Source organism: Condylura cristata, unplaced genomic scaffold, assembly GCF_000260355.1.
Source record: "Condylura cristata isolate star-nosed mole 26May11 unplaced genomic scaffold, ConCri1.0 scaffold00019, whole genome shotgun sequence".
In the NCBI taxonomy this organism is placed as follows: Eukaryota; Metazoa; Chordata; class Mammalia; order Eulipotyphla; family Talpidae; genus Condylura; species Condylura cristata.
In genome coordinates, this window is record NW_004567120.1 from 22,888,464 (window position 1) to 22,915,037 (window position 26,574).

At 40.6% G+C, this 26,574-nt stretch overlaps 1 protein-coding gene across 1 annotated transcript in view; it reads left to right on the forward strand.

Moving 5' to 3' along the window:
• The window catches only part of DOCK11 (dedicator of cytokinesis 11), a 174,944-nt gene that overhangs the window by 61,312 nt on the left and 87,058 nt on the right, over positions 1–26,574 (forward strand). The window contains exons 7-19 of the mRNA XM_012727072.1: positions 2,122–2,299; positions 2,681–2,760; positions 3,986–4,069; positions 7,357–7,497; positions 8,604–8,816; positions 13,195–13,317; positions 14,774–14,856; positions 17,782–17,904; positions 18,211–18,287; positions 21,493–21,677; positions 21,770–21,835; positions 23,479–23,571; positions 25,570–25,693. Of these exons, the coding sequence (XP_012582526.1) occupies positions 2,122–2,299; positions 2,681–2,760; positions 3,986–4,069; positions 7,357–7,497; positions 8,604–8,816; positions 13,195–13,317; positions 14,774–14,856; positions 17,782–17,904; positions 18,211–18,287; positions 21,493–21,677; positions 21,770–21,835; positions 23,479–23,571; positions 25,570–25,693 (1,570 nt within the window). The remainder of the gene's footprint in view (positions 1–2,121; positions 2,300–2,680; positions 2,761–3,985; positions 4,070–7,356; positions 7,498–8,603; positions 8,817–13,194; positions 13,318–14,773; positions 14,857–17,781; positions 17,905–18,210; positions 18,288–21,492; positions 21,678–21,769; positions 21,836–23,478; positions 23,572–25,569; positions 25,694–26,574) is intronic.

Consider the following 26,574-nt stretch of genomic DNA (forward strand, 5'->3'; position numbering starts at 1 on the left):
TGCACACGTTTACCCAATGCTTCTGAGTCTGGCTTCAAGTGCCGCTTGACTTTCTCACCTTCTTTCCATTCTTCCTGCCCTTCCTTTGGTTCCCCTTTTCCTCTCTCACTTAGAGACTGGCTGTCTTTGTTGGCCTACTCCAGCCCACCTTCCCAAGACACAGATGGCATACTTTGCGTGTCCACATGAAACCTTTGACTCGACTTTGTGTCCTTCAGAGGGAGACGTAAAGCTCTTTCCAAGGCGTTGAAGGCTGAGAGCACTTGGGCCTTTCTCACCTCATACCACTTGGCTCCCCCTGCACATTCTGTGCTCTAGTCAAACCACACAGTGCCACTCAGAATTTCACATGTCTGTGGCTTTTTTTTTTGTTTTGTTTTTCTTGACATCTGTTTTCCCTTTCTGTTCCTATTTGAGCCTTATCTTTTAAGTCTCTGCTCAGATGGTACCTCCACATAAACTGTGTTCTGTTTCCTTCCTCTTCTTCACTCAGTGGTGATAAACTCCCACATGCTCTAGTTTGGGGTTCATTCTGCACATTCCTTTTTAGGTTACAGGGACCGTTTATTCCTCATGGTGGCGGCCCCTGTAATAACGAGCAGGTTGTGCACACAGTGGGAATTTATGCAGTGTTTGCTGATTTGAATTCCTGAGGGATGTGGACAAAGAAGAGGGGCGAAAAATATAGAGTCTATCTAAAGAGGAAGTCAGTGGGTGACATAATAGGAGCTGTTAGAGCCAGTGTGGCCAGGAACCTGGAATGACTGGTGGGCATTGGCTTGAGACATCCTCAAACTACTGATTCTAATTTTTTACAGTGGCAGATTGAGATTAATCATGTCTGTTTATTCCAGTTAAAGAGACTATCATGAAGATCAAGACAGAAAACATTTTTTAAAATGCAGAGGTCCATGTGACTGGAAGGTGCCTTCTTTTTACATAGGTAGCAGCTTTGGTACAGGAGAGGGTGCAAGAATCCTCAGGCTTTCTCAGTTAGCTCTTGTCCAGCTTGACCTTTCTTCTTATTGCTCACAGATCTGCTTTCCCCATCATTTATGACACCTCTTCTCTGCTATTTTCAAATATATAAATCTGCATGACTTGCTACAGCAGTTTTATCCTTTAGTATACTTTGAACATGAAAAAGAGGAACTTTCTCGGTTCCCTCGTGAATAATGATCGTGCAGTGCAAAATTATAGTTTCATGAGCCTGTTTTGAAATGAATGTTGAGATATTTGGTGGTAGAGGGGAGCATGTTATCTCTTTGGTCAGGATAGAGGCTGTGATACTGTAAGAGAATATGTCATTATTTTGGGGGAAGGAGATGGCTTGTTATTTTCCCTATGTGCGAGTGTTCAGAGGCCATCTCCATACACACACACACACATATGTATGTATGCCAAGAGTGTCACCTTAATGTGACTCGACTATCGTCTTTCCTGCTACTGTGAGGCTTTACATATTATACATGACAGGGTGTGTTTCATGGTGTGATAAAGTGCAGCCTGTTTTTTTTTTTTAAGATTTATTTATTTGTGCATACAGAACTGGGGTACTGGCCAGAACAGGCAGATTGACGAAGTACACTGCTGCGGGGAGCAGCAGGAGGGCCAGGAGAGGTCTCCCATGCCATGTGGTCACCTCCGGGGCAGGCGGGGATCGAACTCATGCGGAAGTGGTTTCAGCTTCTTAGTGCTGTGCTATAACCTGCTGCACCACCAGGGAGGGCCTGTGCAGCCTGTTTTTAAGAACTGATTTTGAAAATCTTTAAATATGGAAGGAAAACTTAGCAGGATGGAAATAGGAATGCATTTGCTTAATTTTGCAATCGTAGTATGATCATCTTAAATGTGAGTATTACTCAACAAAGAAAGTGCTATTTCATGCCAACTTTGCTTCTAATACTGTCTGCATTACCTGCGAGGGGCAAATTTCAGGTATGTTTGAAATAGTCATCCATCTTAAAGTGTCTCTGTCTTGATGAAAAAAAAAAAAACAATTCTTTCTTGAAAGTATTTACGTATACACATGCCAAGCTGAGGTCTAAATATATAAACAAATGAAATGTAATATTAAAAGAACAACTAAGCTAACAGAACATACTTTTTTTTCCCCTCTAGTGCCCCAAAATGCGCCGTCATGCTTTTGAACTCAAGATGTTAGATAAGTATAGCCATTATCTGGCTGCTGAAACTGAGCAGGAAATGGAAGAATGGTTGATCACTTTGAAAAAGATTATTCAGATCAATACCGACAGTTTAGTGCAAGAGAAAAAGGAGACAGTAGAAACAACACAAGGTCAGAACTTTTTAACGATTCATTTTTGAGTTAAAACCCTTATCTTTAATCTACGACAATATCCTTTGTGCAGGATGGGTATATTCTAAAAGGTTAAAATACTTGATCTTTAAAAGTGACTATGAAGCTTGATAGATTGTTTTGAAGAGTTGATGCCGCATGGACTCTGACACCTGAAATACTGCCAGACTAAAACGGATAGGGAATTCATGGCAGATTTTCAAAAGTCCATTAAAGTTTTCCCTATGCTTTCATAATATAAATTCTTTGCCATAAACCTCTTAGGAGAGCATGAGGTGGGAGTGATAGTTAGGATATTCCTCTTAGGTGATTAGTAATGGTCTGTATGGTTTGAAACATCTGCTTTTAATGAATTTGCAGATGATGAAATTAGCAGCCAAGGAAAAGCCGAGAACATCATGGCCAGTTTGGAAAGAAGCATGCATCCGGAACTGATGAAGGTACATCTTTGTTATTGCAACTTGCTTTCAGCTGAGACAATGCAGAATGAGCTGTTCAAGTTTCAGTGCTGGATCCCATTTGATAGTGTCATTTCTATGTTAAAATAGATGGCAAATTAGTGAAATAGATAGAGGTTAATGAAAGAAAAGTTACACTACTAAGATGGAATTTGGAAGTGCTACATAACAGTTTGGAAAATCTTATTTTTTTTCCCTAGATGCCTAGATGTTTCTGAGTTTATTAACTTTATCTGCTACTGCTTAGTCAATTCACTCATTCACAAAATAAATATTCTTCATCCAAGGGGCTACTTATGCACATTGAACATGATATTCAATCTAATTATTTATAAATGTTTATTTCATATGGAAATCATACAGTTTCTATGTAAATTTGTATGCTTATGAATCATTTTATCAGATAAAGATTTTTGTGGAATAAGACATCATTTGTGGTGATTACTCTTCAGAGTTGGAAGTCAGCCCGTTTTAAGTGTGGAGGTGATTGCCATGCTTCTCTTAGTAGGTTGCATATTTTGCTCTGTGGACATAGTACTGTAATAGATTAGAAGAGTCTGCTCCATTTATTCATTTCTCAGATCTATTTATATTTTCAGTTTTCCTGGACTACTAAGTTGCATGAGTCTAGAAGTTACTTTTTTAATGTTTTAAGCTTACCCTTCTCTTAAGCTTTAAAGTTTTTTTTTTTTTTTTTTGCAATTTAGGAATGTACTCATGATTCCCTGAAGTGGGCTTTCTATGATTTTATGAATTTTAATTTATTCCCTGTGAGTTTTTTTTTTTACTCCAGACTATATAACCCACTATGTTTTTCCTAAAGTGGGGGGATTGAAATTATATATAATATTCCATGGCTGGAGCTATGGATATGAATATAAAGGAACCAGAGAGATTTTGGTGGCCAAAGAAACATAAGAGAGCTCCTTTTTTGTACTGTTGTGGGTTAAAACAATATTCTTGATGTGAGAAGCTCATAGAAAGTATAAGAATCTGATCTAGTACTTAACCATGGATCAGACAGTGATTCTTTGGCAAGTCATTTATCTAAAGTACATGGAAGTGCAGAATAGTGTACTTGAAGCTGTGTCACATAGCTAGTTTCACGTAGCATTTAATACTGCTTTGAAGGGAATAAGGTAACTAGTTTGTGTATGTATACATGTGTGTATATATATTTGTATTTCTTTTGTTTTCTTAATTTTAGTATGGAAGAGAAACTGAGCAGCTAAACAAACTAAGTAGAGGTGATGGAAGACAGAATCTATTTTCTTTTGATTCGGAAGTTCAGGTATTAATGATAGATATTTAAGATTAGAAATGTTGCCTTTTCAGATCAACAGCATCTGGGAAATGGTGAAGCACTGATTTTTGTATCCCCGGGGAATATTGATTGCTTTCTATTTGTCTGGTTCCTTTTGAAAGGCACCTTAACGTCTTCACTCGAGGACTATTCCATCTACGAATAGCTTAGGACTGAATATATGTTCTTCTCCCTCAATTCTGATATTCTTTGCATTTCATCTCACTCCTCAAAATGGATAAATTAAAGAACCCCTAATGATGTTCCAGTTCTCTTTTAACACATTAAATACAATTGTGATATCTTAGCAGTGAGTGTCTGCATTTTAAAGCACACCAAGACATATGAGACGTGATTTATTTTCCACTTTAGATATAGAACTGGAACAGTGTTCAGGTCTGGTCTAATCCCACTTTAAATGGAAAGGCGTGCAGGGAACTGTAGGTTTATGTGCAGATGTGTATTTTAAACATCTTTCTTGGGGGTTAGGTACTCTTTGTACTTAGATATATGCAGTTAATATTTAATTCCATGGTACTGTGTAATTTGCTGATTTGTTTAAAGGAAAAAAAATGCTACTGTGTTGAAGTGTTAGCAAATATTTTTCCCGTTGGAAAACATTTCTTGAGAAAATATAACTATTTGGGGGGGGTGAGTTATTTTTTGTTTTCAGTTTTGCTACATGAGATTTCTAATGAAATTCTTTGGGATTCTTTTTCAAATAGAAAATATGTTTCATATAGGCATAATTTTTTTCAATGAAAATATTAAACAATTCAGGGAAGATTGATTTTGTTTTGTTTTATTTTACTTTGTATGGCTTTCTAATTAAAATTCTTTTTTAGTTTGAAAGTGGAAAATTATATAGTGTATAAATAATGCAGACATTTGTTTTTAATAAAAATGTCAAATGAAAAAATAAAATTGGGAAAAATAAAGTATTTCATCTTTTCTTTGCTTCCCCATAGCAATATTACTTGTAAATTATGTGATTAAACAATAATAATCTAGCAGGCTCGGGGATTAAACCATAGTAATCTAGCAGGCTCAGGGATGTTAGTTCTAAGATAGTCACTCAGAAATGTACTTGTCCCCGGCCTGTGTGAGCCTTTGACTTCCCCCTGCCCCCACAGTGATTGGCCTCTAATTGGCCATGTCAGGCTCTTTCATTGTGTACAAAGAAGCCAATTGACTGTGGTTGAAACCAAATCCAGTATCTTTAAAAAAATTGTGGTGTAGTGTTTTTGTGGTCATGGAACTGAACGGCTTTTATATTTTTAGCTGTTTATCGGTGAGAAAAAAATTCACAGTTGTGATGAAACTAAGGATAAAAAAAATGAATCTTGATTATGGAAAATCATCTCACCTCAGAGAAGTCCATGTTGTGTATGCCAAGTCCCTTTTCTAGGTGAAATGCCATCCTTCTCTTTTGGCCACAGCTCAGTGTCCAGAGAGACAGATGTTTTCTACCCAAAGGCCTTAGATGATAAGAAATGCTGGCTTTGGGATGTTTTGCTTCCTACTTTGAGCTACTGGGCAGGCCCTGGCTCCTAATGTTTGCACCCAGTTGGGCAGAAGGGAAAGGCTTGGGGACTGGCATGATTTAGCTCTGTCACTTCTCACATTCCAGGTCTGAGTAAGAAGAAAGAGCAGATAAATGGGTGGAAATTGGAATCGATCTCCATGACAATGACTTGCCACCCGGCTCCACAGATTAGTGTTAAGAGCAAGCTGTCTATCCCACACAGTGTTTATTCCTTTTGTAGAAAACAGACTGAGGAGAAAAAAAATCATGCTTTCACATATGAATATCATACTCGAGGCTCATTTAAGGAGCATATTTTGTCAGTGGTACAGGCTAGGCCAGAGGAGCTATAATTATCTAAGACTCTTCAGGCACAATACCTGTTTTGGCTTGACTTGTTTAGGCAGTGGAGAAAATTCTTGTTTCTTGGCTTGAGTTTTCCATAATGGCGGTATATGCTGCTCGGATTCACCCAGTCATTTCCTGTCTGCCTTGTCTCTGGCCTTAGTGAAAGTGGAGTAAGCTGTCTTACAATCTTTGCTATAATCACTTTTGTAAGTCTGTTCAGACATTTAGCATGAACAGATGAACTTAGCATGCCTGAGCCATGTGAGCTGAGGAGGATTCTATGAATTTCTTTGAGGAAGCACAGATTTCCTTCTCTGCTGAGGAATTCCGTGACTCCCTATATCTTTTTTTAAAACTTGTTGTTTTCATTTTGAAATACCGATAATTTTAAAAATATATCTCTGTGGCAGCCAGGGTATATCTCCCAGCTCTGTTAGAAGCTGAGCTCAGTGTTTATCGTTTCCTAAGTAGACACCACTCCCTCTGTTCATCATTTACATGTAGGTGGTCTCCAGGGCTCCAGCCTTGTCCTCCTCCTTAGCCTGGATGCCATTGACTTCCAGATCCTGAGCTCCAAACCAGACCTCTCCTGTTTTTTTCCTACCACTTGCTCCTAGCACTTCAAACTCAACACAACCCAAACTGAAATCTCTGCTAACCTACCCTCCTTCCCCATCTGCTGTTCATTTGTGTTTCACAACGAAGTTCATAGCATCACTGTTTTCCAGCTCTTCCAAGTTAGAGACCGTTGTGTTACTCTTAATGCCTTTCAGACCCATTCATGTCAATTTGCCTCCTGCACACTACATAAAGGACACAAAATGCTTACCCTTCTGGAACACATGCTTTGTAGGCAAAACTAATGAAAAGTATAGATAAATAGTAAGAAGTAATGTTATCCACTAAATCGAGGAAAGGGACTTAAACTGTCAAGAGTGTGCTGTTTCGTACAGGGTGTTGTACAGTCTGTGCAAATGCTTATGGATTGGAGACTGGAATGAAATGAGGCAGCATTGCAGCTCTCTGAGGGAGTAGGGTGGCTGTCAGAAAAGCGAGTGCAAAGGCCCTGAAGCACAGGTGTATTTGGTGTGCTGGAGAAATAACCAAGGGAGACCCATGCCCATGTGGCTGGAACAGAGATGAGGCCAGATGAGTGGGCCAGGCAAGGAATCATGACCTATTGGAGTTCATAGACTCTCATATAGGTTGTGGCTTTTCAGCTCCTTTAAATTAGATCTTCATCATCTCCCTTCAAGATTTGTGAAATGAAAAATAAAAAGGGTTCAAATGAACACAGGACAGAACACTGTTAGATGGTGCCATTTTTGCTTGTAGATCTATATTCATGTGAATCTTGAGTCTCATATTTTGGAAATGATTCATAGTATCTGATATTTCGTAGAAGCTGGACTTTTCAGGAATTGAACCCGACATAAAGCCATTTGAGGAAAAGTGCAATAAACGTTTCCTGGTAAATTGCCATGATTTAACTTTCAATATCTTGGGTCAAGTTGGAGACAATGCCAAAGGACCACCTACCAATGTAAGTATGACTTTTCTTTCTACTTCTTTGGAATCAGAAAGGAAAATGCCTTTCTTTTTTTTTAGCACTGAGAACTAATGTACTGAATGAGAATTTTATTGCTACATATTGTGAAGAATTTCATCCATGTCTTTTGTCTGCCAGTATCTCGAGAAAAAAAAAGAGCAGATAGGTTGTTGACACTTATAAGAGACTGTCTCCAGAATCTGAAAGATCCTCCCATTTGTGAATTGTTCGAAATATGAACATTTCTGTGAAATTGGCTCATAGCAATGAGCAAGAACCCTCATGATCCCAAAGATGCTGCACCCTCAGCTAACTTTACCCACTATTCTAAGGGTGAATTGTTTTTGCACAGAAAATTCTGATTATTAGCTATCACAGATCATTTGAGTTGCTCAGAAATACCTGAAACTGTAAATGTAAAATCACCAATTGTGACCTTTTTATGTTCGTTTTTATTTTCTGGTTCTGTTTCTGTCAGTGCAACATACCCACAGGGTTGATGTATTCTCATGCAAAGAAGCTGAAATGCACTAGCAGGCAACCTTCTGCATATAAAGGGTTAATCTTTATGCCATCTGGCATGAAATTTCTCTTTGTGACCAGCTTTCAAATGCCATCTGTAGAGAGGAATCAAGTCTTCCAAAACTGCTGATGGGGCAAAGCTTTTGTCAAGTAATTTGATGTTGACTGATACTAGTTCTTCTGAAATGTATAATCCAGGAAGCTGCAATGTGACAAAAGGGAAGATTTATTTCTATTCTATAATATTGGCATTTTTTAAGGTAATTTCAGTAAACCTATAGAGAATGAAATTTTATTCTTAGAACTATGGATGTGGTCATTCAGTATAACCTGCTTTCTCTTCGTCATGAAAAAAAAATTTGTAACTTGTAAACTTATTTACACCTGACCAAAATTAAATTGGATAGCCTGTTATTTTTGGAATACTTTATTCCATGCAAAGTAGCCTTAACACAATTTTAGCAATGTTACACTGAGAAAGGAACTACAAATTCCAAAAATGTGAGGCATGAAACATTTTTTAATTTGTGCCCCCCAAAAAGAGTTTTTGCTTAAAAATGTGATTTTTTTATTCACAGGTGGAACCGTTTTTTATCAATCTTGCCTTATTTGATGTAAAGAACAACTGTAAGATTTCAGCTGACTTCCATGTAGACCTGAATCCCCCATCCGTCCGTGAGATGCTGTGGGGCACCTCAGCCCAACTGGCCAGTGATGGGCACCCTAGAAGCTCTTCACCCGAGTCTTTTATTCATGGAATTGCTGAATCTCAGTTACGCTACATAAAACAGGTAAAGCGTGACCTTTTGGCCTGGGTAGTGATTTCCAAAGAAGAAATTCTTGGATTGTTCCATTGTTTCAGGCTGCTGTTTTCCTGGCATTCCCTCCTTGTAAAGTCTGTGTAGAGGAGTTTTTCTGGTGACTGAAGTTGAAGGGAAAATACGGAAATCAGTAGAACATACTAATAGTTGGCTAGTCAATCAGAGACGTAACGTCAGTGGGACTGTGAAGTGTCTGGAGGGCAGGAGTTGGTGAGCTGCAGTTCAGGTCTACTGTGTTTAGTTTTTGCCTGAAGGACTTGTTATTTTTCAAGAAAAATCAGGACTACTGTAACTCTCCCATCTCTCATTCTCATTTCCATCATGGCTAGGTATTTTAATGAAGCACAAAGACTCTTTATCCAGGGGTCTGGCGGCAAGGCAATGGGAAGGGGCTGCTGTGTCCTGGCTATAAAGCCGCCCTCATCTGACCCATCTGGTGCAGAGTCCCCTTTAGAAAGAGTCTTAACAGATCCTGGCATTTTGACCTCGAAGCAGACTGGAGGCCGTGGAGGTTAGGCTGAGAGCAGAATCGATGGTCTGTCTTCTAGACTTTTGCAACTGAAAGGAAACCAGAGTGAGGCATACGGGAACAAAGCAACTCACTTTGTAAAGAGATTTATTTTCCCCAGATTAAAAATACCATTCCTGTCTTTCCAATGATAGAACGAAGCACATGATGTTGAAAATTCAGACAACAGCGAGTACAAGGAAGAATGTAGAAAACACTAACCCCTAGATCATGGTTATTAACATTCCGTGCATGTCCTTGCAGACATGTTGGATACATGTTATCTGTATTCTGAGACAAGCTGTGTTCTCATGTTTTATATCTACTGCATTCACCGAATGTCACATTGGTCGGTATTTATAGATCACTCACATTCTTAATAAAAGATAGTCTGGCATTTCCTGGATTCAGCTAATTAGGATGGTGGTGCTTCAGGGGCATCAGACAATGCTGCATTGAACCCTCTTGTGTATACATGTTGTTTGTTGAATTAGCTCCTCAGAATCAATTCCAAGCCCTGGGATTTTCAGAGCGAAGATTACATTCACTGATAGAGATTTCCAAATGACAGTGGAAGTTTCCTTTACAATTGCTGTCACTCTGTCTTCTTTGGGCTATGACACTGTGGGGGGCTTTTGCCCAGTTGCTCTCAGTTGTTTGCTGACGGCCCCTGAGTTACTTGCACTGTAGTTGTCACATAACATGAGCATTCCAGTACAAGGGCCTGTGCTTCTCAAGTGAGGCTGAGCCACAGAATAGAAGTCTTTGAGAACCTACCACTGAATTGTTCAAGTAAAATTTCTCACACAGTACCAGAAAAGTCCATTTGAGCTGATGATGTCTTTACTGTATCACTTCAGTGAACTCAGTATGTCCAGTCCAGAGGTTTCCGTTGTGATCTCAGGTGTCATCCCACTTGTATTCTAGGTTGGGAAGAAAATGGAATGTGTCCTGGGTGCCAGAGTTGTCAGTCTTAGACATCGTGTGATCATTACCATTTTGCTGATTAGGAAACTGCGGTCATGCTAGCTGCCTACCGTGACAGCATCAGTAGGGGGGAGGCAGAGTTTGAAGCTGGTCTGTTTGAAAGAACTCAATCCAGCATGTATTAGAGAGAAACGAATGAAGTCCTGGAAAGTGAGGCGCAGTGGGAATAGGGGTGTTTGGAATGTGAGGTAGGGTCAGGAGGTAATATAGAGGCCTACATAGAGAGGTGGGATTTGGGGAAGGTCTCAGAGGAATAGCTGAGCCCCGGAAAGGGGAGGACTATAGCAGTGTTCACAAATGAAGAAACTGAGGCACAAGACAGTTATGTGGCTTCCCCACAGTCACAGAATTAGTACCTTGAGCAGAACCTAGGGGTAGCAGGCTCCAAGCCATGGATTGTACTGTTCCACTCCATTGCTTCCATATCAGCTTGGAGCAAGGGAAACAGCCTTCTCAGGATGAGTTGTAGCTCCCAGAGCTTGGTGGATGTTGGGTGTTTGGAAGCCATTCTAGGTCTTCCTCAATTGCTTCTTGGAGTCTTTCTCTCTAGTAGCTTCCTGAGGAGCAATGTGGTAACCACAGGGAAAGGAAAAAGTTGGGTTCAGAAAGGAGTAATTTTGCCTCTTGACACCAAACTGCCACTGTGACCAGTCACAGCTGTTTGGCAGTTCCTTTCCAGATGCTCTGACAGAGAACAGTTCCCCTTATCCTTCAAGGTCATGCCCTGGGCTAACTTTAGGTTGGGCTGTGGGGAGCTGCTAACTCTTAGGTGGATGTTTGCATCCCTATAGCCCTGCAGGCTCCCTTTTGAGGGCAGGAGATGTTGACCTGGTGAAGGGGGGCAGGCCCCCCCTCTTCCATAGGTGCCCTGCCAAGCTCTGGGGTGGGGTGAGCTGACTCATTCTCTAGAAAGGTAACTGGAGGGGACAGGGTCAGTGAAATGGCTGAGTCACCTGGGATGGGGGTAGGCACAACCATGGCTCTCGGTGGGAAAGGGGACTGGGCCAGATGCCTTGTCTTAAAGGGCTAGGTCCCTGGCTTCTCTCTGGCAACCTTTCTGTGTTCTAATGGGACAAAAGACAAAACATGGTCCCCCATTTAAAAAATGAGCACCTCTGGGCATCAGCACCCTCATCTGCAAACCGGAGGTAGCAGGGGAACCTGTATCCCAGGGCTGTTAACATGTTCCCAACAGTACCAGAAATCAAGTTCCTGACCTTGAGACACTTTGGGCCACATTAGTAATAACCATGTGTACCTAATGAGCATTACTTCATTTAATCCATACGATGAATTTTATGAAGTAGCTATTCCATCATTTCCAGTGTGTAGGTGAGAAATTGAGACTCAGGATGTGACTTGCCTAAACTCATAATAGTGGAGCAAAACATGAACCCAGGAGCTTTCATTGTCTTTATTCTATGCTTGCTGCCTGGGACTTCAAAGCTGAGTCACCTGTTACCCAGGAGTCTGATAGGTATTTGACATGGGATGGGGGAGAATCAGTGAGTATCTTACACTCAATTTGTTCTTCTGCCCTGTCTATCACAGAGGTTTCTATCTATAACAAGCAAGATAATGTGTCTGAAATGCTTTGAAAACTGGAAAGTACTGTATCAGTGCAGTTGGTAATATATCCAGTAGGAAAAAACTTGGGTGGAGTCCCGATGATGGATTTTTCCATTTACATTCACGTGTGTGGTGCTCCTTTAAATAACAACAGACAAGCAGCCAACACACTATTTGGAAGCTGTTATATTGGGAAGGAGCTGAAGTGGACAGGGAGATGACACGGTTGTTCCACATGCGTTCAGAGAAAACTTCCATGCTTTGGGTTGTGTCTGCATTAGCGCCTGTCAGTAAAGTGTGTGGGAACAAAGTGAGTTTCAGATCCTCTGTCCCCTCCCTTTGTGTTGAAAGCACAGAGCTCCGTACCAGCAACAAAGGCATGTTTTCAATACAGTGATTTATATTTTATAATACAATTTTTATTCCATCAACACTGGTTTATAACCTTTGTGTCAGTTCCAGGTGTACAGCATTGTGAATACTACATCAAAAGTCGTTTCTATTCACTGCCTTTGAATTGACCTTTACCCTTCTCTCCCATCTCCCAACCCTCTTCCCTTCCAGTATCCACCACTTTGTTTTTTGTACCGAAGAGCATGGTTTGGTTTTCTTCCATGTTTTAATTTCTTTATATTCCACATATGAGTAAAATTATAGTATTTGTCTTTCTCTGTCTGACTTATGTCAGTATAACAGCCACAAGGTATATCCATGTCACTAATAGCAGGATTTTTTTTTTATCAGAGTAGTATTCCACTGATGTGTGTTTTGTGCGTGTGCATATGTGTATTGCACCCCTTCTTTATCCACAGGTGATTTCATTTTCATGTTTCATAGAACAGTATTTTTGTCCTCTTACCTACCATTAGTGATCCTTAAATGTGAATGAATTGCTCTAGGACATGCAATATTTGAAAATGCATATATGGTTCCATCTGAGAAATGCACACTTCTAGCACATGAAAATTAAGCCACCAAACATTGTATTCAAGTCATCTAAGTATGCACCTTACAAACACCGTACAAACTAAGCAGCAGTAGTGACACCTGCACTTTGTGGGGGCGAGAGCATGTGAAGCTGGTAACAAGCTATATAAAATCCGTTCCAAAGGGAACATCGGGAACTTTAAAGCCTATGTGAAAGGAAATGCTATTTATTTCCAGGGTCTTGGACATGATCCTATCTCAAAGACAATATTGAATAGCCACACCCTACACTAAACATATTGCTAAAATCTTAGCACCAAGTTATGTAAAAAGTCTAACAAAAGTAAATTTTTCTAGGGAATCTTCTCAGTGACGAACCCACATCCTGAAATTTTTCTGGTTGCAAGAGTTGAAAAGGTACTCCAGGGAAACATCACACACTGTGTCGAACCTTATATCAAAAATTCAGACCCGGCAAAGGTATTTATCAAGACCATTTGTGGACATTTCAGCTTACCCTCTAATTTGTCTCTCTTACTCACCATTTCAAATGGAGGTGTCAGTGCTCCCCCACCCCCAAAAAGAGAAACCTTAATTTTCTCAGTGTGCAATATATTCTGAAAATAGCATGTACTGTGTGAGGGACAGGCTAAAGCTTGAACAGGACTTTTCTTTTTTGTTATTGTCATTATGTTCTGTTTGCAGGAGGATCTGATTTCTGCTTGTTTATCCCAATAAAAGCTAAAGACTTAGGCGACATCTGTCTGTTGCACCATATTCTTGGCAATAGACACACTTTACTGCCAGCCCTACATGCAGCCTGAGAATCTTAGAACTGGGAGGATAGAGATGCTAGAGACATGTATTAGTTCCTCAGTGCCGCTCCAGACTCATATTCCTGTGATGAAATGAGACGTGAAAGCCAAGAGAGCGAGCGGTTCATGAAACGAGGGGCCTTTACCTTGCAAGGATGCCTTTTCTTTTGAGATTTTTGCCCTTCCTACTTTTTACATAGCATAATCTGTGTTTCCTGAGCCATTAGCATATTCCATGGTAAAGGTTGTGTTCTCTTCTATAATGTTTTTAAATGGCAACATTAAAACTTAACAACCTATATAACCCAAATGTTTGGATCCTGAAACCCAAACCTTTGCAAATTACTCATCTAATCCTGTTGAATTTTTTAAATTGGTAAACAGGCACACAAAGGGCAAGGTTTTGTGGACTAGATCACAGTACCACTGCAGCCTCTGATAATTTAGGAAGAGTTGATGTGTTGATGGGGCATTTAATTGTGTATTCAAATAGTGTTTATTAAATGGAAGATTCTACAGAGACAAATTTGTGAATCAAAAAAAAAAAAGTCTCTGCAATACAGACAAAAAAAACGTCTAGTGAGTGCTCTGTGTCCCTGGGGATATGCACCTAGCCAGCATTTCACCACCTGTTGAGACTCTATGTGCATTTAATCTCCTTTGTCTTCAGAGCCCATGCAAACAGCAACTTCTGCCTACACTAAACTAATTGCTTTGACTCTTTCACTTGGCCCTCATCTTGTGGGTAAAAAGGTTATACCCAGAACAGACTTTTCCCAAGTATGATGAGTAATTATCTACTCTGTGGGAAAGGAGAAACACGTTAAAACCTCTTGAAGTTTTCCCAGTAGAGATCTTGGATACAGGACGTGACATACCTTTTGTGGGGTGTGGGGAAGCTTCTGACACCTTGAGGAAGACTCTGTTAATGAGCAAACAAAAAATCTTTCAGATAAGCTTTGGTCTGGAAAAGTTGACTGTGATATTTATTGTGTGTTTTATCTGTAACTGTTTCTATATTTTCTTGTAGTAGTTGGTTATTGAGCTGGGGGAGTTACTTTTCTGGATGAGTCCCTGGTTGTTTGAATAAACGTGAGCCTGTCTTCTTTCTCTAATCTTAGACGGCCCAGAAGGTGCACAGGACAGCTAAGCAAGTGTGTAGCCGCCTTGGACAATACAGAATGCCCTTTGCTTGGGCTGCCAGGTTTGTACAAATAGAATCCCACCCTTCCATTCACACTCACTGACAGTTGAGGACTGCTGGCCTTGTCAGCAGCGTTCAGCAACCTGTTTCTGACAGACCGGTTGACTATCCTGGGATACTGGGGATGTGTGCTATTCCAGCAGACATTTTAAACAGCATACATTTTCTGTCATACTCAGGAGACTTGAAGTCTGGGGTCAGGTGCCACCATAGTTGGGTTCCAGTAAGGACTCTTCTCGGATGGAGACAGCCAACTTCTTGTAGCCTCAGAACGGAGGGAGGCCTCCCGGCCTCTTTAGAGGGCACTAATCCCACTCATGAAAGCTCCTCCCTTCTGACTAAGTTACGTCGAGTGGCCCCATCTCCACATATTGTCAACTCTGGGGACTTCGACTTATGAATTTTGGAGAGGGGTACACAAACATTCAGTGCCTAACAGGATATAAGAATTCTTTCTCTTAGAATTTACTATGTATCAAAGACCCTTTCATTTCTGCATATGTCTGTCTTGCTTCAGGGAAATTTTCTTTGGCTTGGGATACTGATGTCACTGACACCATTTAATTTATTGCACATTGAGGCAGAACTTACTTGCTGCAGTGACGAAATTTTTTTTTTTTAGGAGAAAACCAGAAATCACAGGGAATTATATACAATATACCTACTATTTCAGAGTTGGCTGGCTGGGTTTATGGTTTGAAAAGCTATCAGAGAATAATTCTGGGAAATGAAAAAAAAATTAAAAGAGAATAATTTTGGGAAATATGCTAAAAATCAGAAGATAGAGCATGCAGTTGTTAAGAGCAGATGTGTAATTAATGAGGTTTTCCAGTGTCACGATGACACATTCAACAAAGCCTTCCGGGGCAGCGTGTTTGTCAGCATGTTACCTGTAGCACACATCTTAAGGTAGTTTATGGTATTTATTTTTTCTAAATCTTTGCACATCTGCATAAAATGATGATTTATTTTCTTGCCCCCCCCTCTCCCCCCAAGTACAGGTTCATTGACTAGTGTGTAGCTCATTGCAACTTTGGAAGAAAGGGCACCATCTTCTGAATAATTCAACCTTACATTCAGTGGGTGCTGGGGAGTAGTGCAAGGTTAGGGGATTTGAAATTAATGAACTCTCTTGTTGTTATTTATAAAGACTGTTTGGGGGAAGGTCTCAAGATATACTGTATGTGATAGATGAAAAAGCATGTTGTCCTTATCCGTGGATTGGTAAACATCAATAGCCAAGGAGACTCAGTCAGTGGCAAAGAATAGTGGAGGTCGGTATATTTAGGCACCATGAATGGTAAAATATGGCTTATAAATAGAAGCACCCTTAGTAATGCTCCAACCTGGGAAGGGAATTGCTGCTACTGTTCGTATTAATTAGTTACTAAGTGGTTACTCTGTAGAAGGTGGTGGTCCAAGTGCTTTGTGTATACTTTCTTTTCTTTTTTAAAAATTTATTTTTATTTATGCATACAAGAACTGGGGTACAGGCCAGAGATGCAGGGGTTGTCCTCTCACAGAGGATTCACCAGAGACAGAGTGGGGAGCAGAGCAGGCAGATCTTTTGAAATACACTGCTGAGGGGAACACTGGGTGAGACAGGAGAGGTCTGCTGCACCATGTGGGTCCCCCCGGTAGAGGATCTAACTTGTGCCGCAGTGGCTGCTGATAGCTTAACCCCTGTATCACCAGGGAGGCTCCTGTGTGTACACTCTTTAAGAGATGGCTACTGATGAGGAAATTGAGGCACAAAAGTACAAAAACAAGGAAGTCCATGCCCCCAAGTTCATCTTTGATCTAGCAGAGGAGGGGTCAGAGCTCATGCCTCTGTCTTCAGCCCTTGCTCCAGCACACAGTGGCTACCTCCCGCCTCAGACTGTGGCAGTAACTGCTTGATGCTGTTTTGCCAGTGGAAAAGCTAATTTTAAAATCTTGTAAATTAGAAACTTTGATCCCCTGTTGTGATAAGGAATTATGCTGTTTCCTTCCTGAATTGTGCTGGCTGTCAGCAGTAGCAGTAACTCACTCTAACGGCTTGACTGTGGTATTGAAAAGATAAACCTCTGTTTACTGAAAATAAAAGAGGTATGCTTAGAAGTAGGAACCGTGGTTAATGCCTAAAACCACATCTTCAGACACTCTGCCAGAGGAAATTATGTTTCTGGCTGTAGTTACTTCCAGTGTTGTTGGATCCTTGTATGTTACTTCCATCTTAACAGTAAAATTGCTTAACAAATGGGAGAAAAGGCGAGACAAATAAAATTTATCGTGGAATCTCTACCAATATAAGAAACTCTCTGCAAATTGATCTTAAGGGTCTGATTTAATTTTATTGAGTGTCACTTTACCTGTGATTACAATGTGTACATTTTATATGTCCAAACCAAAGCCTTTGCACACATGTGTGCAGTCAGGTGACTGACACCTAACACCCACCAAGCTGTAGAGCAGGCTTGTCAATCTGGAGGGTTTCTTCACACCCCTGCCAGCCACCCAGGTAATTCAATTCTGATCATTACCACTGTTGAGGACTGCTCTGTTCTAGACCCTCATAGAGCTAGAATCATGCAGCATGTACATTTGGATTCTTACACTCTGTTTATGAGATTTGTCCATATTTTCTGGTTCAGTTGTTCCTTATGAGTGGTTGGTTCTCCACCACTTACTTGTTGATGAATATCCTGGGTTCTTTCCATTTGGGGCCTCTAACTAATAAATCTATTGAACATTCCTGTGCCATATGGAAATAAGCCTACAAGTGGAATTGCAAGGTCAGGGAGTAGGGATATGATTAACTTCATGAGAAACTGTCCAACTGTTTTTCCAAAGTAGTTTCACCATCTTATACTCTCGCCAGCACTAGTTTTATCTTAATTTGCAATACTTTACATTAAAAAAAAAACCCTTCTGTTGCTGTTTTAGACCCATTTTCAAAGATACTCAAGGCTCTCTGGATCTGGATGGGAGATTTTCTCCTTTGTATAAGCAAGATAGCAGCAAACTTTCAAATGAAGACATTCTCAAGTTGCTTTCAGAATATAAGAAGTAAGTATGTTTAGAAATTGCACTAAATCTATATAATAGATGAATTTTCATTCTCAAAATTATGACTACAAATCATAAGTGGGAATAACTGCTTAAAATTTTAAGTGAGTTTTAATGGTGGCATCTGGAAATCATGGTATAATGTATATCTGAAGAAGTGTGAACATAGACTCCCAAGTTATATACAATGTTGTAAGCCACTGTTGCCTCAAAGAAAATAATCGCATAAAACTTGGAAGTTTGGATATAGAGTAATTGATGCATTTAGTAATTATAATTGTTAAGTATTCTTGCTTTATCCCCTAGGCCAGAGAAAACCAAATTGCAGATTATTCCTGGGCAGCTAAACATCACAGTAGAATGTGTTCCTGTGGATTTGTCAAGTAAGAAATTCATGTGTTGCAAATAAACATTAAGGGCTGTATTTGAGTCTCGGTGCTTGATCTTCTCACTCGGGTTTATGTGTGTATTTGTTTCCTGAGGCTACTGTCAGAAATCGTTGCAAACAGTTGGCTTAAGATAACAGAAATTGATTCTTTCATAATTCTGGAAGCTAAAAGTCAGGCTCAGTGTTGGCTGCAGGGTTCTGCTCCCTTTGAATGCTCTAAGGAAGAATCATTCCTGGCCGCTTCTTGGCTTCTGGTGGCTGCCCACGGTCCTGGGCCACCTGGCTTTGCAGCTGCATCCGCCCGTCTGTCTGCCTGTCATGTCAGGGCCATCTGCCCTTTGCGTCCTCCAAGCTTTTCGAAGACCACCAGTTATCACTGGACTTCAGGCTTCCCCCATACTCCATATGAGCTCATGTTGATGAGTTACATCAGCAAAGACCTATTTCCAAATGATTTGAAGGTATATGAATTTCGGGGGACGCATTATTCACCTCAGTATTAGGTAATGAGTAGCTATAGATGAGTAAGGGAATTCAGTTGATGCTGTTTCACCGACGACATGATGTGAGTTTACCCATGTTGCCATTTGCCTTAGATAAATCTCACTGATTTGGGGTTCAAAGGGCACATTTCTTTTTCTTTTTCAACAAAAGATTTATTTTTATTTATGTAAACAAGAACTGGAGTATAGGTCAGAGATGTGGGGGGGGGGGTGAGAGGACTCACCAGAGACAAGAGTGGGGAGCAGAACAGGCAGATTGACTGAAATACACTGCTGAGGGGAGCAGCGGGGTTCAGGAGAGGTCTGCTGAGCCATGTGGGTCACCTCCCTGGCTGGGGATCAATTTGTGCTTCAGTGGCTGGTGATAGCTTGATAGCACTGAGGCTGAGACTTCAAGCTCTGTGCCACTAGGGAGACCCTGAATTTCTTTACTTGTGTAGAGGGAAAAAAAAAAATTAGACACCAGGAGAAAAATGAGCAGAAGATACAAAAGGTATTTTGCAGGGAATAGAATGAAGTGGTGAGGAAATAAGTGAAAAATGGGCAGTCTTAGTAATAAAGCCTCTAATATAACTTAAAATAAGATGAGTTGCACAGCTGTCGATATATAATAATGCTTAAAATGGAAATATGTAATGCTGGCTACATTTGGGAGACACCCTTATGTGTCATAAGCAGGAATGAAATTTGGCAATAGATACTCAGAGATGTCCATGACAAATGCTTTTCAATTCTGTTGAGTAAGCGTTTATTGAATATCTGCTAGGTACTTTAAAATTATGGTGCTTAGGGGCCCTCCCTGGTGGCACAGTGGGTTAAAGCACAGCACTGCAAGCGAGCCACAGCCGCTTCAGTGCCAGTTTGAGCCCTAGCCCCGGAAGTGTTGCACATGGTGTGGAAGACATGGTGTGGAAGACTGCCCCGAACAGCCCGCTGCTCCCCTAAGCTGTGTACTTTGTCATCTGCCTGTTCTGCACCTCACTCTGTCCCTGGTGAATCCTCTCACCACCCTTGTCCCTCTGGCTTGCAACCCAGTTCTGTATGCACAAATAAATAACTTTTTAAAAAATTATGGAGCTTAAAGTCTAGAAAAAGTGACAGATAATAAACAAGAAAACAAACAAATGAGTAATTTCAGCCTGTGATTGAGCTGGACTGCTTTGAAAGAGCGGTCATGTCACCCAGTCAGCGGTGGTGGTTGGGCCTGTTAACTTCTACTCTGAGGGCAATGCCTCTGTAACACCCTGGAGGTGAGTGCGAGCATGCTTTGTAGAAAGTGAGCTAGTGTTGCTCCAGTGTACCGTGTGACGTAGTGCATGGAGGTGAAGTAGAAAAATAGGAGGGAATTGCATCATCAGGGAATTGTATAAACCACAGTCAGTTCTTAAAGATTGGACTACTCTACGTACAAGGGGAAGTCACTAAGGCTTACAAGCAGGGGGGAGCAGTTTATATTTTAAGCCATGTCAAGCTATTTTAATGCATTAATTCCCCTAAAGAAATCATTGGAAATAAGAATATCGTTAGTAAAAGGCAAAAGACTTGTACAATATGAAGAGAAACAAGAATATTAAAAATCATTTGAAATGTAGACAGTTTCCGTACAGAGATGTTCTTTGCAGTGTTGTTTATGTTGGAATTTGGAAACATTGGGAGTTTAACACTGTCAGTGTGGCTAGGGCAATTACGGTGTACAGATGTCATGGACTTTTATCCAAGAACAGTGACATTTACAAAGAGGTCAAGGAATAAGACAGCAAATAAAATGTCCCAAGAAACAGGATAAAATTCCTCAGATACAGTAGAATTTTTGTATGGTTGTATAAAACACGCACAGAAAGATTGAAAGAAAGTATGTCAAAACAGGAACAATAGTTGTCTCTGGGTGGTGGAATGGCCACTTAGTTCAGTATATCTTGTTCTGTGTGTTATATTTACATGTAAATACTGGAGTCTAGGTAAACATCACTGTACTAATCAGCAAAAACCAAATCCAGCAGAAAATAAACACCTTGACCTTGGTTCCGATTCTATCTGGGTCTTCTTCATCAGTGTGGCTTCATAGTATGGACACAAAACCACCTTAGAGCCCCCTCAGTCTGTGAATAACCTTTACCACAGTGGGTATATACAATAACATTTGCTGCAATACATCTCAGAGACTGTGTTGTTCACCTTTGGGAGTATTGAATTTATTATTGGTAACACATCATAAGATCTTTATTTTCAAAAGCCTTCCATTATTTTGGGGGTGAAAATTTGCACCTGCACCAAGTTAACTTTTTAAAACTGACTAGCCATGAGCTAATTGAAGGTATAAATTCACTGTTATTTTCCTGATACCAATAAAATTTTGCAGTGAAAGCTAAATCGCAGCCACTGGAGGAAAAAAAAAAAACGTAATGGACTTCTCTGCAGTTTAAATTTGTCAAAATTATGATGTGTTATATTTGGCAAATCACTGTACATTGAAAATGTAATAGCAATCCATGTCTGGTTTGAAGGGTTCCACTAAAATGAGCATCAGACTACTTCTTTTAGGTTCTCAAAGTGCTTGTATGAATTTTTGTCAATAAGATTTCTGTTTTTTTAAAATCACTCTTTGAGAGCACAATCAATGTTTATTTATATAAATGCAGGAATGTGTTCATGATTCTTAAATTTTATTCCCTTGGCCTTCTTCTTTTTCTGCTGTAGATTGCATTACTTCTTCATATGTGCCCCTGAAGCCTTTTGAAAAGAATTGTCAAAATATTACTGTGGAAGTTGAAGAGTTTGTTCCAGAAATGACAAAATACTGTTATCCATTTACTATTTACAAAAACCATCTGTATGTATATCCCTTGCAATTAAAATATGATAGCCAGAAAACATTTGCCAAGGTAAACAGTGTAAACTATATGTTTTGTGGTAAAAAAATGTTATTTATAATCTTCTGGCTTAGTGACTCATTTGGAATGATTAATCATTTCAGGCAAGGAACATTGCGGTCTGTGTGGAATTCCGGGATTCGGACGAAAGTGAGGCCAGTGCTTTAAAGGTTTGTTTGTGTTATTGAAACCTATATATTTTTAGTAGAGATAGAGCTTATGGTACCTCAGTGTTTCATACATGAAATTTAATTTGGTTAAACAGCAAAAGGTGTCTTAAAGGTATATATGCAATGCTGTCTTTTTTGTTCTTACACCATAACTGGAAAGATCAGTGCAATATTAATGACAAAATGGGGTTGGAGTATAGCTATAAAAATGGGTGAGCCTATTGTCCCAGATTTTTGCCTTCGATCCACTTTGAGTTGTCATTGTTCTGATGCCCAATCATAAGGTCATTTTCTCTTTTGACCTGACAGTTTATAATAGGTCCACCGGAGGACTGAAAAGTCCTGTGTCCTTGAAGTCAGAATGGACTGCTTTGATGGAGATAGGACTTCTGCTCTGATGGGCCAAATGGTGCCTCCCAATTTGGATTCATGATCTGTGAAAAGCAGAACCCCCGTGCCACCCAAGAGCACAACCGTTAAATACCTGTTGTTATACAGTGCCTAAATATCCTCATTTTTTAGAACTGGGCTTTGCTTGCTTGTCCATTCATCAGAGGCTGAAGGGGAAGTCAGAACATCTGATTATCATAGAGTGTTTCTCTGGCTCCATGAGCTTGAGCTTGAATCCAACCACCTCAGAGAACAGGCTGGAATGCCCTCACTGGGTAGTTGAATATTTAACAGCCCCAACCTTTAAAAGACTTTCACAGAGAGACCTAAATTAACTAAAGGATGAGCTAGTCCAAATTAGATTTGTTTTCTCTGATTGTCCCTTCAGTGGAGATGAGAATAACAGTTCCTTTTCGTCCATGCAATACCCTTTTGTATACTTAACGATTCTTAGGTTACCTCACAGCAGTTCTTGAAAATTGCCTTCATAACCGTAGTTAAGGAGAACTGGCTAGGCACAAATAAGGTGTCTCGATTTCACTCCTTCGCTAGCCGAGATGCTGGCTCTGAAGTAATGGAGTGAGGAAATTAGTACCTTGGCACTGAGTCTGTATTCATCCTGGAGCTTACTGGGCCTATGGAAGTGTAAAACTCACTCTAGAAATGCAATGGGATCTTTTCCATGGAACCATAGCAAGCTCTACAGTCATTTTATTGCTGTAACAGAAAATCAGTGACTTTAAATGTGACCCATGAAGGAAGAGGACAGTAAGCTTATCTGTAATTTAACAGATATTCAAACTCTAATTCCTTTCATCTAGGAAAGTGTCTGCTGTTTATCTTTTATTTTTAAACCCATCACCTTGCCCACAGAACAACAAGCATTTGGCAAATGTTGCTGACTGGCTGAGTGGAGCTTCTCACATTGAGAGATGCAAATGGCATGAGAGAAGGAAGCCTGAGCTGCTTGGGTTGAGATCCTTCCAGATGATTAGTCTTACTGTCAACCATGTTGGGATTGGTTTTCTTTGATGGCTTGAAATTCAAAAGCATTCAGGCAGCCAAATTAGGTGACATCTGGGGTGGTGCCTGGAGGGATTGTAAATGATTCGCAATTTGCAGGCTCATAGGGAGAACCGGGCACGCTTGGCCATGACCTTGTGCTCACAGCCACGTCTAACTGTGTGGGATTCTGTAGTGTCACGTTTAATGACCTGCATGGAGAGTGGTGACTCCGTTTGCTTCTTTTGCAGTGTATTTACGGAAAACCTGCAGCATCTGTTTTTACCACAAACGCTTATGCTGTTGTCTCGCATCACAACCAAAATCCAGAATTCTATGATGAGGTAAACATATTATTCTGACATTTGTGAAATGCATTGGGCTCTGTTGTTTCTTTTGAGTCATTTCCAACATTTTATCTGCACTTTCAATCCCAAATATTTTGCTCTATGAAAAATTGAAAATGTCCCTTTAAAACAAAGGGCCACTGCCTGCGTGGTGCCCTTTGGCAGTGCAAGACTTCCCCAACAATGAAGTGGCTCTGGCATGGGATAACAACATAGGGAACAAACGCTAGACCGAAACTAGGCTAGCCCTTGCTTGGACAACAGCTGGCTCCATGGCCTTGAACAAGTCACTTCCCCCTTCTAAACCTCCATTTCCTTGGCTTTAAAATGAGAACTTAAGAGATTTCTGAAAGCCCTGTGAGCTTTTTCCTCCAGGGGTTCTTCGTGTGGGAAGCTGTAGCCTCTCTGGAAGTGAATTCCTTCAAGAGACATGGCAGCGCATCCAGGCCACCAGAACCACACTGGCGGTGCTAAATGCCTCAGTGCTACAGACCTGAAGTAGTCTCAGCACTCCCTTCTTCACGGTCTACCTATCCATCCCTGTCTCTGCCTCTTTCCTTCTTCCCACTTTTCTATATCTGTGTGTCTGTGTACACCATCTCTCGTAGCATCTCTGTCACAGCCTCCTAGTCTGGCTGTATCTGGCTTGTCCAAATCTACAGACTGTTTTTCATTCCCACGTCTCCATGGATCCTGGATGTGCGTCCCCAGCCAGAAGCGCTGCTGTTTTCTGCTTCTCAGTCCTGATGTCTCCATTCCTGCCTTTGTCTGTAGCATTCCCCGCTGCTGTCACCACTCCCCAGGCCCACCTTCTGGTGGATGGAAGCCCTGCATCCCAGCGTTTAGGCCTTGCTCATTTCTTTCCCAGTCTTATGCTTCTGGCTCTGTGAGGAATGGGGAGGAAGTCAGTGGTGCCTGGTGCTTTTGCCACTTGGGGAGGGAGTATGCCCCTATTTATGTGCAGTAGAGCATTAGACACCCAGATGGTCTGGATGCTGGGAACAGGCATGGTCTGTGGTGAAATATACCTACCAGAGAAATTAGTTACAACACCCAAACCAGGCCTTGTGTGAATGATAATTAGGCCAGCTGTCCATCACCAAGCTGTTTAATATGTCCTCTCTGACCAACACCAGTCACTGCAGAAAACTGATATGTAGGAAGTAAAAGGATGACGGAATAAAGAGGCTTTTCGGTCATTCACTATATGTTGACCAGGAGAAGAGTGAGTGAATGTGTGTGTGAGTGTGAGAGAGTGTGCGAGCGAGTAAGTGGATGCACATGCTTTCCTGTGCAGATCTGTTCATGTTTGTTAATCAAATCTGTAATTCATCTCTTACATACATGGGGGGGGCACTCACGGCAAGCATTCTGTTGGGCTGAGATTAGAAAATTCCTGGACATGTCTATGGTCAAATAATTAACTTTTAGGACTCAACTCAGGTGTCATAGGTGACTGTGTTCATTTCTGTATTCAAGACTAAGGCTTTTTATTTTTAAAGAAATTTACGTAAAGTTTAACTTGTAGATACCTTAATAGCATAGTAACTTTTTGTACTTTGGGGGGCTTATGCTTGCTTTTTTTTCATGCTGAGGAGGACAGGGGTTTAGAAAAAAGTTACCTTTCATATTCAATATTATATTAGATGGATTGCATTCACTGCCTCAGATAGAATTATATTGGGCTGTGAGGATGTGTTATTTTGTTCCAGTGTTTAAGCAAATCCTGCTGGCACTTTTCATCCAGGAGAATTCCCTGGACTGTCCAGCAAAATAATTAATTGAACTTTCACACCCCAGGAGAATACCACTGTCACACTGAGTAGAAAAACATTCGGAATATATTTAAATGGTAGCTTTTTTCTGGCCTCATGACCTGTCATTTAGAAAAGTGTGTCACTGAGAAGTATGAGGAGAATGCATTACATGTCTGACAGTCCAGGTTGATAATTTAAGGCAAACAAAATTCTGTGTATAATGTTGCTGTCATTTCAGATTAAAATTGAGCTTCCCATTCACCTTCATCAAAAACATCATTTACTTTTCACTTTTTACCACGTAAGTTGTGAAATTAACACAAAGGGAACAACCAAAAAGCAGGACACGGTTGAAACTCCAGGTACGTGTGCTCTTAATCTCTCTCTCCAGCTGTCTGAACTGGAATTGTTTCAGATACAACCTCATCAAAAAATTGCTTTCCTGAATTAAAAACTTCTTTGGTAAAGATGAGCCATATTTATTTTCTCATGCTTTCTACCAAATGACATGTCCAAATGCTGGCCAGTGTGCTTCAACTTCTATTAAGTGATTTAAAGCACTGTTGTCCTCTTCAGAAAAAAACACATACTGTGATGCATTATTTGTGGTATTTCTTTGATGTAGCATGGCCCAGCAACCAGAATGTTTCAGTTCTGCTCTTCTACATAGAGGAAAGTGAGCTCACCGCTAGAGGCTTTTTTGAGCCTGAGAGAGGATATTTGGGGGCTGCCCTGATTCCAGCGAAAAAAGAACAGATTGCGTGAACTTGGATAAGCTTTAGTAATCCTGGCCTCATTCAGCAAGATTTACGGTTAATCAGTGGGAAGCATTTCCACAAAAGACCCTGTGAATATGGCCTGTGCCACACCCACTGTGTTGCTAGGACATGGGACTGGGATCCAAGCTAGCCCGGGTCAAATGTAAATTCACTCAGCAAATATGTCTGCATACTTATTATGTGCAAGATAACGTGATAGGGACTATGGCGACTACAGTGGAGATTCAAACATAGATATTGTCTGAAGTGAGTACCAGATCAAGGAAGGGAAATAAGAACTGTGTAGACAGTTATAATACAAGACAGAAAGCAGGTAATCCTGAGAACATGGCACTATGGTCTCCGAGAAGAGAGAGTTTACTGCAGCTGAAAGAGCAATCAGTGGCTGGGTATTCGGCAAGGTTTCTGGGACAAGATGGTGTTAGGGTGAGGCCTTGAAGGGTGGGGCCATGTTTGATAACACA